The sequence below is a fragment of the Mustela lutreola genome, chromosome 14 (assembly GCF_030435805.1).
Source record: "Mustela lutreola isolate mMusLut2 chromosome 14, mMusLut2.pri, whole genome shotgun sequence".
In the NCBI taxonomy this organism is placed as follows: domain Eukaryota; kingdom Metazoa; phylum Chordata; class Mammalia; order Carnivora; family Mustelidae; genus Mustela; species Mustela lutreola.
This window is the reverse complement of record NC_081303.1, coordinates 5255531-5271218: the sequence shown is the minus strand read 5'-3', so window position 1 is coordinate 5271218 and position 15688 is coordinate 5255531. Positions and strand designations below refer to the sequence as shown.

Below are 15688 nucleotides of genomic sequence, written 5' to 3'. Positions count from 1 at the left end.
GAAAGGGGAGAGATCACAACTAACACCAAGGAAAGGAAAACAATCATCAGAAATTATTATCAACAGTTATATGCCAATAAGTTAAGCAACCTAGAAGAAATGGATGCATTCCTGGAATCCTATAAACTTCCAAGATTGAAATAGGAAGAAATTGAAACCTGAACAGACCAATATCTAGTAACAAGATTGAAGCAGTGATCAAAAACCTCCCAAAAAATTAGCAGCCCAGGACCTGATAGATTTCCTGGGGAATTCTACCAAACATACCAAGAAGAAATAATTCCTATTCTCCCGAAGCTGTTTCAAAAAATAGGAAAACTTCCAGACTCTTTCTATGAAGCCAGCATTACCCTGATCCCCAAACCTGGCAAAGACTCCATCAAAAGGAGGATTTCAGACCAATACGCTTGATGAATATGGATGCTAAGATTCTCAACAGATCCTATCTAATAGGATCCAACAGTACATTAAAAAGATTATCCACCATGACCATGTGGGATTTATCCCTGGGATGCAAGGGTGGTTCAACATTCGCAAATCAATCAATGTGATAGAACAAATTAATAAGAAGAGAGAGAAGAACCACATGGTCCTCTCAACTGATTCAGAAAAAGCATTTGACAAAATACAGCATCCATTCCTGATTAAAATGCTTCAAAGTATAGGGATAGAAGGAACATTTCTCAACTTCATAAAGTCTATCTATGAAAACCCACAACGAGTATCATTCTCAATGGGGAAAAGTTGACAGCCTTCCCTTTGAGATCAGGAACACGACAAAGATGCCCACTCTCACCAGTGTTGTTCAACATAGTGCTAGAAGTCCTAGCAATTTACTACAAAGCTGTGATCACCAAGACAGCATGGTACTGGCACACAGACAGACACAGGGATCAATGGAACAGATTAGAGAGCCCAGATATGGACCTGCAGGTCAAATAATCTTCACCAAAGCAGGAAAAATTATCCAGTGGAAAAAAGACAGCCTCTTCAATAAATGGTGCTGGGAAAATTGGATAGCTATGTATAGAAGAACCATTCTCTTATACCATACACAAAGATAAACTTGAAATGGATAAAAGACCTCAACATGACGTAGGAATCTGTCAAAATCCTAGAGGAGAACATAGGCAGTAACCTCTTCAACATCAGCCACAGCAAATTCTTTCAAGACATGTCTCTAAAGGCAAAGGAAACAAAAGTGAGAATGAACTTTTGGAACTTCATCAAGATCAAAAGCTTCTGCACAGCAAAGTAAAAAGTCAACAAAACAGAGGCAACATATGGAATGCGAGAAGATATTCTCAAATGACACTATAGACAAAGGGCTGATAGCCAAGATCTATAAAGAACTCCTCAAACTCAGACCTCTAAAAACAGATAATCACATCAAAAAATGGGCAGAAGACATGAACAGACACTTCTCCAAAGAAGACACACAAATGGCTAACAGGTACATGAAAAAAAATGATCATCATCATTAGCCATCAGGAAGATTCAAATCCAAACCACACTGAAATACCACCATTCACCAGGTAGAATGCACAAAATTAACAAGACAGTAAACAACAAGTGTTGGAGACGATGTGGAGAAAGGGAAACCATCTTACACTGCTGGTGGGAATGCAAGTTGGTGCAGCCACTTTGGAAAACAGTGTGGAGATTCCTCAAAAAAATTAAAAATAGAGCTACCCTATGACTGTGTAATTGCACTACTGGGTATTTAACCCAAAGATACAAAGGTATTGAAAAGATGTGCTACCTGTACCCCAACGTTCATAGCAGCAATGTCCACAATCGCCAAACTGGAAAGAGCCAAGATGCCCTTCAACACACAAATGGGTAAAGAAGATATGGTCCATACATAGAATAGAATATTACGCCTCCACCAGAAAGGATGAATACCCAACTTTTGTATCAACATGGACGGGACTGGAGGAGATTATGCTGAGTGAAAAAAGTCAAGCAGAGAGAGTCAATTATATGGTTTCACTTACTTGTGGAGCATAAGGAATAACATGGAGGACCTTAGGAAAAGGAAAGGAAAAGTGAATTGGGGGAAATTGGAGGGGGAGATGAACCATGAGTGACTGACTCTGACAAAAAAAAACCTGGGGGTTTTGGAGGGGAAGGGAATGGGGGGGATTAGGTGAGCCTGGTGGTGGGTATTAAGGAGGGCACGTTTTGCATGGTGCAGTGGGTGTGATGCATAAATCATGAATCTGGGAACACTGAAAAAATAAAATTAAATTTTAAAAAAAATCCAAGAAACACATCGACAATAATACAATAACAATATTAACACTCCCCTCAGTGAAATGGACAAATCATCTAAGCAAAAGATCAACAAGAAAAAAAAAAAAAAAAAAGGTTGCACATAACACACTGGACCAGATGGACATCACAAATATATTTAGAACATTACATCCCAAAGCAACAGAACACACATTCTTCTCTAGAGTCCACATCCTGGGTCACAAATCAATACCCCAAAGGCTGGGATCATTCCCTACATATTTTCAGACCACAATGCCTTGAAACTAGAACTCAAGCACAAGAGGAAAGAGGAAATCAAATACACGAAGGCTAAAGAGCATCCTACTAAAGAATGAATGGGTCAACCAGGAAATTAAAGAAGAATTAAGAAAATTCATGGAAATAAATGAAAATGAAAACACAGGTGTTCAAAATCTTTGGAACACAGCAAAAGCGGACCTGAGAGGAAAATATATGGCAATACATGAATAAGAAAGGTCTCAAGTACACAACCTAACCCTACACCTAAAGGAGCTTGAGAGAGAACAGCAAAGAAAGCCTAAACCCAGCAGGAGAAGAGAAAATCATAAAGATGAAAGCAGAAATCAATGAAATAGAATCCAAAAGAACAGTAGAACAAACCAACAAAACTAGGAGCTGGTTCCTTGAAAGAATTAATAAGATTTATAAACCCCTGGCCAGACTTATCAAAAAGAGAGAGAGAGGACCCAAATTAATAAAATCATGAATGAAAGAAGAGGTATCAAAACCAACACCAAAGAAATACAAACAATTATAAGAACATATTATGAGCAACTATACGCCAGCAAATCTGACAATCTGGAAGAAATGGATGCATTCTTAGAGACATAAACTACCAAAACTGAACCAGAAAGAAACAGAAAACCTGAACAGATGCATCACCATTAAGGAGATCATCAAAAATCTCCCAACAAACAAGAGCCCAGGGCCAGATGGCTTCCCATGGGAATTCTACCAAACATTTAAAGAAGTAATACCTAGTCTCCTGAAACTTTTCAAAAAAATAGAAATAGAAGGAAAACTTCCAAACTCATTTTATGAGGCCAGCATTACCTTGATCCCAACACCAGACAATAACCCCACGAAAAAGGAGAATTACAGACCAATATCCTTGATGAACATGGATGCAAAAATTCTCACCAAAATACTAGCCAGTAGGAACCAATAGTTCATTAAACAGATGATTTACCACAACCAACTGGGATATATTCCAGGGCCACAAGGTTGGTTCAACATCCGCAAATCAATCGATGTGATACAATACATTAATAACAGAAAGCACAAGAACCATATGATACTATCAATAGATGATGAAAAAGCATTTGACAAAGCACAGCATCCTTTCTTGATCAAAACTCTTCACAGTGTAGGGATAGAGGGTATATACCTTAATATCATCAAAGCCATCTGTGAAAAATCCACAGCGAATATCATTCTCAATGGGGGAAAACTGAGAGCTTTCCCCTAAGGTCAGGAACACAGCAGGGCTGTCCACTATCACCACTGCTACTCAACATAGTACTAGAAGTCCTAGCCTCAGCAATCAGACAACAAAAAGAAATAAAAGGCATCCAAATCAGCAAAGAAGTCAAACTATCACTCTTTGCAGATGATACGATTCTTCACATGGAAAACCCAAAAGACTCTACTCCAAAACTGCTAGAACTCACACAGGAATTCAATAAAGTATCAGGATATAAAATCAATGCACAGAAATCAGTTGCATTTCTATACACCAACAAGACAGAAGAAATAAATTACAGAGTTGACCCCATTTTCAACTGCATCCAAAAGCATAAGATACCTTGGAATAAACCTAACCAAGAGGCAAAGAATCTGTACTCAAAAAACTATAAAGTACTCATGAATGAAACTGAGGAAGACACAAAGAAATGTAAAAACGTTCCATTCTTATGGATTGGAAGAACAAATATTGTGAAAATGTCTATGCTACCTAACGCAGTCTACACATTTAATGCAATCCCTATCAAAAGACCATCAATTTTTTTCAAAGAAATGGAACAAATAATCCTAAAATTTATATGGAAACAGAAAAGACCCTGAATAGCCAGAGGAATGTTGAAAAGGAAAACAAAAGTAGGCATCAGAATTCCAGACTTCAAGCTCTATTACAAAGCTGTCATCATCAAGACAGTATGGTACTGGCACAAAAACAGACACATAGATCAATGGAACAAAGTAGAGAGCCCAGAAATAGTCCCTCAACTCTATGGTCAACTAATTTTTGACAAAGCAGGAAAGAATGTCCAATGGAAAAAAGTCTCTTCAAATGTTGTTGGGAAAATTGGACAGCCACATGTAGAAGAATGAAACGACCATTTCCTTACTCCGCACACAAAAACAAGACTCAAAATGGATGAAAGACCTCAAAGTGAGACAGGAATCCATCAACATCCTTGAGAAGAACACAGGCAGCACCTCTTTGACCTCAGCCACAGCAATTTCTTCCTAGAAACATCGTCAAAGGCAAGGGAAGCAAGGGCAAAAATGAACTATTGGGATTTCATAAGATCAAAAACTTCTGCACAGCAAAACCAAAAGAGAAGTGACAGAATGCGAAAATATATTTGCAAATGACTTATCAGATATGGCCTAGTATCCAAAATCTATAAAGAACTTATCAAACTCAACACCCAAAGAATAATCCAGCTAAGAAATACGCAGAAGGGGGCGCCTGGGTGGCTCAGTGGGTTAAAGCCTCTGCCTTCGGCTCGGGTCATGATCCCAGCATCCTGGGATCGAGCCCCACATCGGGTTCTCTGCTCAGCAGGGAGCCTGCTTCCTCCTCTCTCTCTGCCTGCCTCTCTGCTTACTTGTGGTCTCTGTCTGTCAAATAAATAAATAAAATCTTTAAAAAAAAAAAAAAAAAGAAATACGCAGAAGACATGAACAGACATTTCACCAAAAAAGACATCCAAATGGCCCATGAAAAAGAGCTCAAAATCACTCAGCATCAGAGAAATACAAATCAAGACCACAGTGAGATACCACCTCACACCAGTCAGAATGGCTAAAATTAACAAGTCAGGAAACAACAGATGTTGGCGAGGATGTGGAGAAAGGGGAACCCTCCTACACTGTTGGTGGGAATGCAAGCTGGTGCAACCACTCTGGAAAACATAATGGAGGTTCCTCAAAAAGTTGAAAATAAAGCTACCCTATGACCCAGCAATCACAGTACTGGGTATTTACCCTAAAGATAACAAACGTAGGGATCTGAAGGGGCACGTGCACCCGAATGTTTATAGCAGCAATGTCCACAATAGCCTAACTAAACCTAGATATCCATCCACAGATGAATGGATAAAGAGGCTATGTGTGTGTGTGTGTGTGTGTGTGTGTGTGTAATGGAATACTATGCAGCCATCAAAAACCCCGACATCTTGCCATTTGCAACAACATGGATGGAACTAGAGGGTATTATGCTAAGCGAAATAAGTCAATCAGAGAAAGATAATTATCATTCGATCTCTATGATATAAGGAATTTGAGAGGCAGGGTGGGGGGTTGTGGGGGGTAGGGAGGGAAAAAATGAAACAAGATGGGACCAGGGAGGGAGACCAACCATAAGAGACTCTTAATCTCAGGAAACAAACAGAGGGCTGCTGGGGGTTGTGGGGGGAGGGATAGGGTGGTTGGGTGATGGACACTGAGGAGGTTATGTGTTATGGTGTTCTGAATTGTGTAAGACTGATGATTTACAGACCTCTACCTCTGAAGCAAATAATACATCATATGTTAATTGTTTTTTAATGTGGTTATATTTTAACCCACTCCTGGTTGTCATCTGTCGAGCTGAATCACCTGTAAGACGAAGTGAATGATGTCTACTCTTACTGTTGCCTTTTCTTCTCCAGAAACGAGGGCTTTGAGTTGTAGGACATACATTTGTAGTTAGGCCTGAGTCATAGGTTCACAGAATTATCCAGGGCCAGGTCACAAAAATGCATGAGTTACTCAGACAGAACAAGATTGACAGCTAAACGGCTAGAAGCAAATGTCCAGGCCCTGAGTCCCCTTCGGAGCTATCCTGTTAGCTTGAATGGATCACCTCCCCTTTTCATACCTGCCACACCTGGCCTTCAGTGACTATTGTGTTTGTAAACCAGGGGCCTAAGGATCATGACCTACACCGAAGGCAGACGCTTAATGACTGAGCCACACAGGCACCCCAAGAATGTTTTTTGTTTGTAAATTAAAGTATGTTGATGGCCCATCTTTTATGATCAAGAACTTCCTGGGATGAAAAGGATCCAGCTGTGCTTTGGAAAGAAGACTGCCAGACTGGAGGAAGGGCAGGAGCTGGGCGGCGCCAGGGACACCTTGTCTTGGCCCCTGCTTCGCTCCCCTGGCGCGTGCTCATCTCATGCCCAGCTGTCTGTCTTGCATGTGGTCCAGTACGTGTCCTCACCCACCCACCCAGGTCAGCCACAGCACCCACACCTGGTTGCCAGCTTTCCTCCCTGCCTCTTGAGTCAGTTTCTTGATGGAATTGGGTCAAACTCTTATTTTCAAGCCAACAGTACGGGTCATGTGGCCTGCAGATAACTTAGTGGACCTTGACTAGGCCTGAGGCTTACTCATTTTGACTAACAGATGAACTCAACCTCAGATTTTAAAAAGCCCAGTGAGAAGACAGAAAAGTAGTAACCCAAAAGGGGCCATCTGTTGTCTTGGAATCCAGGCAGCTGAAGCCACTCCTTATCATTTTCCCATTCCATTGCCTGGTGACCAGGTCGCCTAATTAGGGCCAGCTGTCCTCAGAAGCCATCCTCCCATGAAACCCGCTCCACTTCCCCAGCCCCTGGGTGTCATGACCGGCGGGACGATGCTGCTCTTTCCGCGATGTGGCTGGAATCCAGCTCTGCGGTGGCTCTTCTGTGTCCTCGCAGGGAGCTTGCAAAGTGCTGGGCACAGAAACAGGCCGGTGCAGGGTAAATATTTGTTGAACGGAATTGAGTTCCCCCCACGAGGTCAGGTTTCACATGGAGCGCCGTCTCTTCCTGGGGTGTTACATGCACGCCTCGCTGAGATGCGAGTCGCTCCCGCCGGAATCCCAAAGGCTCTGGGCTTTTAACAGCCGTGACCTTGGGTTTTTGATTTCGAAGTCTACCCAGTGTTAATTGGCAGCTTGACGAGTTGGGGCCGCTTTTACCGCTTTTACATTTAGAGAGAACCTGACCCAAAGGGACCTCGGTCATCCTCCAGCCCTCCCCAAATCCCGCAGACAGAGGGTTTGTGCGGAGGCGTCAGCGGCCGTTTGCAACCCCCACACCCCCACTCTGCTGACCGTGGCTGCTCCGGGGCCTCCCTCTGCCACGTGCCCGTCGTCCCCAAGCTGACCACGGGGCTGGGAGCCCCGCGGTCCCGGCGGCTTCCCCGGCCCCTTCCAGGCCTGGCCCGGCCTGACGCCCGCTCGTCCCGGAGACACGGCCACCGGCCCGGAGGGCAGCACTCCCGGTCCCTGCACGCAGGGTCCAAGCAGCCACCGCGCTCGCTGGGAGTCGGCAGTTTCGCCCCAAGGCAAGGGCACCGGCTGGGCCGCCCCAGACGGAATCACGGGCATCCCCGTTACCTGCCGGGCGGCGGAAACACAGCTCGGGGCGAAAGCGGCATCTTCGCCCGCGCGTTTACTGTGCGGAAAGTAAGCGGGGCTTTAGCACGCCGGCTAAATGACAACCGGCCGAGCGGAGCGTCACACACGACACCTCACGCGGCAGCGCTCCCGGACGCCCGCCCAGGCGAGCCCGGAAGCCGGCGCCGCTGACCCCGGAAGCCGGAAGCCGGCCGCGGCGATCCCAGCAGGCGGCGCAGGCGACCCCGGAAGCCGGCCGAGGCGACTCCCGCCTGCCGCAGCCTTCCGGTTTCTGCAGGGGTGCGGGGCGCTGTGCCGCCTGTGGAGCCTTCACAGGGACGCTGGGAAGGGAACGGGTGCCTGGGAGGGGTGTGCGCACCCCCTTCCCTCGCCCCGCCCTTCGCACTCCGCAGTGGCACAGACCATGTGCCTTGAGGCCGGCCGTTCACAGCTCACGGCCCCCGCGGGAGGCTGAGAGCTCCGTGAGGGCGTGCGGGGCTTCTTCATCGTCGTCCGGCCCCGAGTGCGCGGCCCACAAATGCTGTTTCGGTAAAGAGGGATGACGCTTGATTGAGGGGGGCCCCGTCCTCTCTGCCCCGCAGCCCGCCCTGCTCTCGCCGAGCCTCCGTCGCCGCTGCCCCGCTCCCCTACCTCAGCCAGCTCGAACGCGCGCCCCCCACCCGTCCTCTCCCCCTGCGCCCAGGCCTTTCACGGGGAGACACAACAGCCCCTTTGCCCCAGTGACAAATGACCTTGAAATGAAGGCACAGGTTGACGACAGAAGCCAAATTTACAGCAGGAGCAAAGCCACTCCAATCCCGAGGGAACAATAAAGGCTACTGGGATATGTGCTAACATTTGGGGTTTCTCTGGGGACTTGACAATACATGGACAGAACACGGCCGTGAGGAGGAGCCCGGGGCCTCCCGGAGAGGGGCCCGTCCCCAGTGTCCAATGCACCGGAAGACACGCCCCCGCAGAAACCCCCAAAACGCGCCACCCTCACAACGGACTCCTAAGGATGGGCAGGAGCACTCTGCCCTCCGGAGTCCAGGGATGATGGTTTCCGATTTGGATATGTCCAAATGTTAACAATGCAAAGCATCCAGTTCTTAAGAGGGAATACTTTGGAGGTGAACTGGGCGTGAACTGGGTTATAAATGCTTTATCCTGTGTCCTTAACAATCTGGGCGTCCACGGGTCTGGCTTGTGGTTAGTGCCGTTAGCGAGGAGGCAGGCTCTGCATGTGGAGGGCGTCATAGGTGTCCTTGGTGGCCGTGCTAAGCCCCTGGTGAAAGCAAATCAGAAAAGAAAAATGGGTCAGGAGTTCCGCATGGGCACAAACCTACCTAGAGGTCAACGAGGAGAAGGAGCCCCTCGTGCCTCCCAGAGGGCTGCAGGAGAGACGCACTCTCTGCCCTGTGCTTGGGCCTAGAAGAACTTTCTGTTGGACCCAAGAGGAAGGGGAGCACCCCCATCCCTGAACTCTGAGCTGGAATCAAGTTTGCTCCAGAGAGTTTGCTGTCCCTCATACCTGGGCCTCCAGGAAGCCAGGACTTGTCACGGGGAGAGAGTGGCCCCCTGACCTCAGCCCTCTCCCCCCAGCCTCCTTCCCATGTCACCCTACTACATTTATGTTCTTTGTCGGGGGCGGGGGGGGGGGCAGGCAAGCTGGTCCCAATCTCACTGGAACAGCTCTCCCTGGTCCAGAAGACAGATCAAAGCTGCCACACTCAGGAAGATTCTGAGGGCCCTTTGACATCATTCTAAACTCAGGCAAGCTGGGTGGTCTGACACGTTGGAGTCACTCGAGCAAGCTCTGAAGAGCCCAGGGGAGCCAGAAGTAGCCAAATAAGAACCTGATGGGGATTATATTTTAGAGAAGTAGGCTGGGTATCCTTGGTTTGCATAATTTTTCACACTGATTTACATAAACCAGGCACCCGACTGTAACATCTTCTTTTTAAGGTTATTATTTCTCTTTATTTTTTTCCCCCTTCAGTTTTCCCACCCATCCAGCCATCTTATTAGGTCTGAGGATACAAGGCAGAGCAAGGCTTCTTTCAAGGGCCCAGAGCAGTGGGGGAAGAGGCAGGTGTCTTCTGCCTACATCAGCCCTCTGGGCAGCTGCTGCTTTTCTGTGGCCGGTGCCTCCCATGGTCTCCTAGTTGGAACCAAGTCATATGCTTGGATGGCTGAATCTCAGCCATGCCCCAGGGCCTTCCGGGCAGATGTGGCACTGAGACGTGAATTGGGACCTGTGGTTTTTGCCCTGGCCAGCTGATGGCCAGAGCTGGGTGTCACCAAACAAACGAAAGAGGGGAGTCTAGACTTGCCCCTGATTAGACAGCACCAGGCAGGAAGGGGGTGCCCGCGGCACAGACCAGAGGCAGCTTACCTGGTAAAGGCCATCATGCCCCTTCCCTCTCCGACGCTGGTTCTGTGAGAAGGAACCAAATGAGCAGACAGTCAATCATCAGCAGCCTCCTACTCAGGCCCCAACTCTCAGGGCCCCCAGAGAGTCAGAGGTGACTGACTGTTTCGCAGGCAGTGGGGAGAAGGGTCAGGCGACTGGTCAGACCTCACTCGGCAGGTAAGGTGAGGACTGGCTTCAATGGGGCCCAGGTTTGCTGGTCCCCACTCACGTGCTCAGAGACATCAGAGTCCTAGAATCCGGGCTGCATGGGAGCTGGCCATGTTGCCTGACGCTTGGAATAAATGGGCGTCCCTGCCACTCGCAGAGTTCCTGGCTACGCTTCAGTGCTCACTGGGAGTGACAACTACGCAATGGGAACAGCTCTGGCTGCAGAGTCCCCTCACAGCTGGGCTCCCCTAGTTACTAGCTAAGCGACCTCGGGCAAGTCGTTTCACCTCCCGTGCCTTGCAGGGCACACATTTCTCGCTGGGTTATTGTGGGGATCACGTGAGACCACCTACCTGGTAAAGCACTGACCAGACCTGCTTTGGGGACACGTGACCTACGCAGCACCTACTCGGGAGGGGTCAGCACTCCGCTCTCATCATTCAGAAATTCTTAATCTTTTAGAAATAAGGGGCCCTGCGTTTTCATTTTGCCCTGAGTCCCAGAGTCCTAAGTTCTGAACCCAGCGTGGCACACAGTAAGCACTTGGTGATTACTGATGGTGACAGATTCGCCTTGCTCTTTACAAGCTTAGTGCACCTTGGGATCTAGACTTGGTTCCTGAAAGAACATCACCTTCCCCCACTGCCTTTAGGTGCTGTTGAGTGGGGAAGAGCTGGGTTACGCCTTGCTCCTGACAGCTACCACAAGGCATTCTGTTGGTGATACTCGGACGGAGGCCTACAGCAGGGACCTCTGGAAGGTGAGGAGGGACTCCCTCCCTCCCTGGGGGCCTCTCCACCCTGAGCCAAACCTTGGGAATCAGCACTCACCTCGCCTTTTATCCCAATCTCACTGTAGGCCTCCGCCATCTTGTCTTTCTGCAGCGCCTGGAAAAAGCAGAGGGCGTGGGACACTGAATTTACTAACTAGTGCAGAAAACAGTGGGCTTCTGCACAAGAGGAAGCCTCTCAGCTTCCTACCTGGCAGGGAGCTCCCACAGTCAAAGCTCCGGTCCTTATTCTCACAAGCCTCTCTGGCCACAGCCAGCTCCTCACCTTTGGGAACATTCTTCTCAGCAGGCAGTGGGAGAATCAGGCTCCCCGCTGAGCAGGGAGCCCGACGTGGAACTGAGTCCCGGGACCCCCGGGCCCTGGCATCACGACCCAAGCGGAAGGCAGACACTTAACCATCTGAGCCACCAGGCACCCCCTTTGGGACATTCTCTGAGCGGCCAGCCCTTTTGCACTGAACTGAGAAGCTCAACCTAGATTTGAAGATGAAATGTGGAGTTCTAGCCGAAGCACGTGAACGGGGACAGTGTAAGGGCTCACCCGGAGTCGCCAGCACCATCTATTTGAGCTACGTGTCTCTTTATATGTCCAAGGCCATGGGCCGTGCCTCCCCCATATGCAGGAAGGACGAAGAGGTGCCTCTCCTCCCAGGAGGTTACCTGCAACTGTCCCCTTCAGGGCAGCCCCAGATCAACAGCCTGAAAACCACAATCAGATCCACACCCAGGTGGCGAGCTGACCTTCCAACAAGAGGTGACACTCAGGAACAGACTCTGGCCTCTGGGAGCAGAAGCCCCTCCGAGGGGCTTGCCCCCCCCCCCCCCCCCGCTTCTTGCCCAGCCCGACCTTGCTGCCCCCCAGCACCACCACCAGCAGATCCAGGTATGGGAGGGGAGAAGGCAAAGGAAGGGGGTGCCCTTTGAACATCCAGTCCCTGCAGGCAGCAAGCAGGTGAGTCCCGTGGCACAGGAAGGTGAAGGTCAAGTGAGACAAAGACACAGGGCAGGGAGCAGTGCCTCCACCCAGAGCCTCCCTCCAACGTCCACCTGTACTCACATTGTACACGACTTCCTGAGGATTCCTCTTCCTCTGCTGGGAAAGATGAGGGGCAGGTTAGGGGTGGAGAGATGGGGCTCCAGGCCAGGACAGTAGTAGCCCCCTTCCTGCCACCTCCTTGTACCCTGGGCCACCCCTGCCTGCCCCCCGTCCCCGGCCCTGCTCCCTCCTACAGCCCTGCCCCCGCCACCCCTACCCTCACAGCTCTACTGAGGCTCCTACTTCTTAGCACACACGCACGCGCTCCCGGGCACACTGGCTTCACAACCACCACTACCACCACCACCCCCCCCTAGCCCTGAGGGCCTCCTCAGCCCAGTCTTGTTCAGGGTTGGCCTCGGGGGTTTCTCGTGTCCCCTTGCAGACACAGTGCCAAACATGTCACAACTGGCTTCAAACAAAAGGTGCCAAGTACCCTCACTTAGAGCAGGGCCAGTCACTGCCCAGCAAGCCCTAGTGACCCCCAACCCCCCCTTCACCCCTCCTCATCTAAGTAAAAAGAGGAGAGGCGAGCTGAGGCTGGACGGCAGGGACCAAGAAAACTGCCAGTGTCTCCTCCCCGCCTGTTGGCTCTAGCAACAACATGCCCAGCACAGGGCGGGGCTGGGGGGACAGGAGTGGCCAGAAACATCAAGGGCCGCGGGGCACTGTCAGCAGCAGTGTCCTAAAACCTGGGCAGCCTGGGCTTTGGGGCTGAACCCTGCTTTTTTTTTTTTTTTTTAAGGTTTTATTTATTTAATTGAGAGAGGTGGAGAGAACATGAGTGGGGGAAGGGCAGAGGGGGAGGGAGAGGGAGGAGCAGACTCCCCGCTTACTGGGGACCCCAACTACGGGCTCCATCCCAGGACCCCGAGATCATGACCTGAACCAAAGTCAGATGCTTAACTGCCTGAGCTGCCCAGGCCCCCCTGAACCCTGTTTATAAGAGGACCCTGCCCTGGCCTCATTCAGCCTCCCCTCCCCCCAGGGTGCAGAGTTCACAGGCAAGAGAACAGAGCCACTAGGAGCCTGGAGCCGGACCTTGCTCCAAGGGATACCTGGTGCCCAGAATTCCATGTCCAATGGCCTTGGGCCCTTCCTGCATGGACCTCTCCACCAGATCTGTCCTTTTGGGGTCCTGCATCTCAGGGTGGCCAAGCAGGTTAAGGGGAGGTGGGTGGTGCTTGGTTGCAAGGGCCAAGTGCCATGTTCCCGTGTGGGAGGTCCCTCGTGATGCCGAATGGAGTCCCGGGAAGGAAGAGGAGGGGGTGGAAGCAGCTGGGGCTCTGGCTGTCCTGGGGCCCCAGGCCCCTAGCGTGTTAGGACGGACTGTGCTGATAGAGTGGAGGCCTCTCCTGTCTGTCCTCAGCACGCCCGCTGGCACACTCACACTCACTCACACTCACAGGCAGACAGAGGAATACCCTACCTGTTTTCCTCCCGTCTCAGGGTCCAGGCCTCGTCTCTTGTCCAAAACCTCATACTCCTCTCTTCCTCTTAAATTGAGCTCCTACAACAGACAGGAAAGCCTCAGACCCAGGAACGACACCCTCAGGAGGACTGGACCCCTGGACGGGGAGTCCCCTCTGGGTGGCGGCTCTCACAGAAAGGAGCAGGGACTGCGGTCTGGGTGAAAGCTGGGGACCAGCTGGGGACCAGCCTCTCACAGGGCATCTCCGAGAACATGCAGCACCCTGGCTCGTGTGCGTGTGGTGCGTGTGTGTGTGCGCGCGTGTGCGTGTGTGAACGGATCCGACCCAGGTCCACTGCACAGGGAGAGGGAATCTGCTCCCCGCTACCCTGGAGGCCGACTGACCCCCTCCCCGCCTGCAGGGGCCCCGCCAGCCACGGACAGGAGGGTTGGGGGGCTCCGAGCGGGGCGCCGCGCATCGGCTGCAGGACGCGCAGGCTCGCAGCCCCCGCGTGGCCCCGACGGTTCCTGTGCCGCGGACTAGAAAACCCGGGGGGTGGGACAAGGCGGACTTACGTTGTAGAGCTGGTTGGGGCCCTGCGGGGCCTCGGGGGCGGCCGCTCTCCCGCAGAACTGGAACTGGGAGAGAGGGTGGCCGGGTTAGAGCCCCGCTCCCCGCCTGGTTGCTGCGCGGTGCTGCCCCCCATGCCCCCCCCACGGGCGACTCCAAGGTGGGCGGTGGCTGCACGGGGCCCCCACTCTCTTGCGACCTCGTGCATCGCCGCGTCGCTCCAGCTTAGTGTCCTTGAGCCTCGCCCTCGGTGCTGTTCCCGCCCCCCCGAGGGAGAGAAACGGCGAGATCCTACGGGGGCACAGCCCTGGAAGCCCCCCGAAAGGCCTTCTAGGACAGCTGTGCTCACACTTTTATTTTTGTTTTTTAAGATTTTATTTATTTACTTGACAGACAGAGATCACAAGCAGGCAGAGAGGCAGGCAGAGAGAGAGAGGGAAGCAGGCCCCCTGCCGAGCAGAGAGCCCGATGCGGGGCTCGATCCCAGGACCCTGAGACCATGACCTGAGCTGAAGGCAGCGGCTCAACCCACTGAGCCACCCAGGCGCCCTAGGCGCCCCCCCCCCCCCCACTGCTCACAATTTTAAAAAGAAAATGAGTAGGTAAGACTCTTCTACAAATGAAGACTTGCCGAAGTCTGCCGTCCTAAAGGGCAGTAGGCGCGAGGACCCAAGTGGTTGCAGGGACTGAGTTACGTCCCACCCGCTGCGGGCACCGCGGCACACCAGTCCAGCCCTTTCAAGAAATCCAGGCTCTGTAGGCACCAGCTGAAAACCCATGCTCTGGGCCCCCCTCACATGCACTCACAGGGACCCCGAGGGACAGGTTGCTTCCACCTCCATCAGCGGTGGGTCAGCAGAGCCTGGGAACACACGTGGGTGCCCCACCTCCGGCTCTCGGTTGTCTGAGACATAAGCCCTTTTCCTGCTAGCAGTAGCCCTGCCCTGGGATGCTCTGATGTTTGCTCATCTGTATGGCTCCTCAGGAGGATGCCCAGCTTCCCACTCGCCCCCCACGCCACCGCAGGGCTGTGGCAGACACCACCCCGCCCCCTTCCCCCACCACCCAAACTGCAACCTTGACTGCTCCCTGCTTTGCCATGGACACCAAGCTCCAGGCCCTAACCGTGCTTGAGACTTGCCAACACTAAGGCCCTTCTGAACATGCACCAAGCAGGGGAGCCCACGCCTTCTCCCCAAGGCCCATGGTACCCACCTTTGCTCTCAGGAACAGGGCAGTGATAATGACACCATAGATGAGGAGGATTCCATCCAGCAGGTAGCACAGTTTGGGGTCCAGCAGGCCGAAGCTCTGTGCCCCTGTGCCAAGAGATAAGACTGATCAGCCAGGCCCAGGGTGACAGCACACGTGCCCACCATCTCAAGGTGGCCCCAGGACTGAC

The 15688-nt window shown here is 51.4% G+C and overlaps 1 protein-coding gene across 2 annotated transcripts in view; it reads right to left on the bottom strand.

Moving 5' to 3' along the window:
- Positions 1 to 8665: 8665 nt before the first annotated feature.
- Positions 8666 to 15688, bottom strand: part of CD247 (CD247 molecule) — a 67759-nt gene continuing 60736 nt past the window's right edge. Inside the window, exons 2-8 of one of the 2 annotated variants that reach the window (XM_059145970.1) lie at positions 15502 to 15605; positions 14292 to 14354; positions 13734 to 13814; positions 12326 to 12358; positions 11309 to 11365; positions 10293 to 10334; positions 8666 to 9182 (exon numbers count right to left, since the gene is read on the bottom strand). In XM_059145970.1, coding sequence (XP_059001953.1) covers positions 9117 to 9182; positions 10293 to 10334; positions 11309 to 11365; positions 12326 to 12358; positions 13734 to 13814; positions 14292 to 14354; positions 15502 to 15605 — 446 coding nt within the window. In that variant the 3' untranslated portion in view covers positions 8666 to 9116. Of the gene's footprint in view, positions 9183 to 10292; positions 10335 to 11308; positions 11366 to 12325; positions 12362 to 13733; positions 13815 to 14291; positions 14355 to 15501; positions 15606 to 15688 lie in introns of both variants that reach the window. The other variant, XM_059145969.1, reaches the window with a different exon arrangement.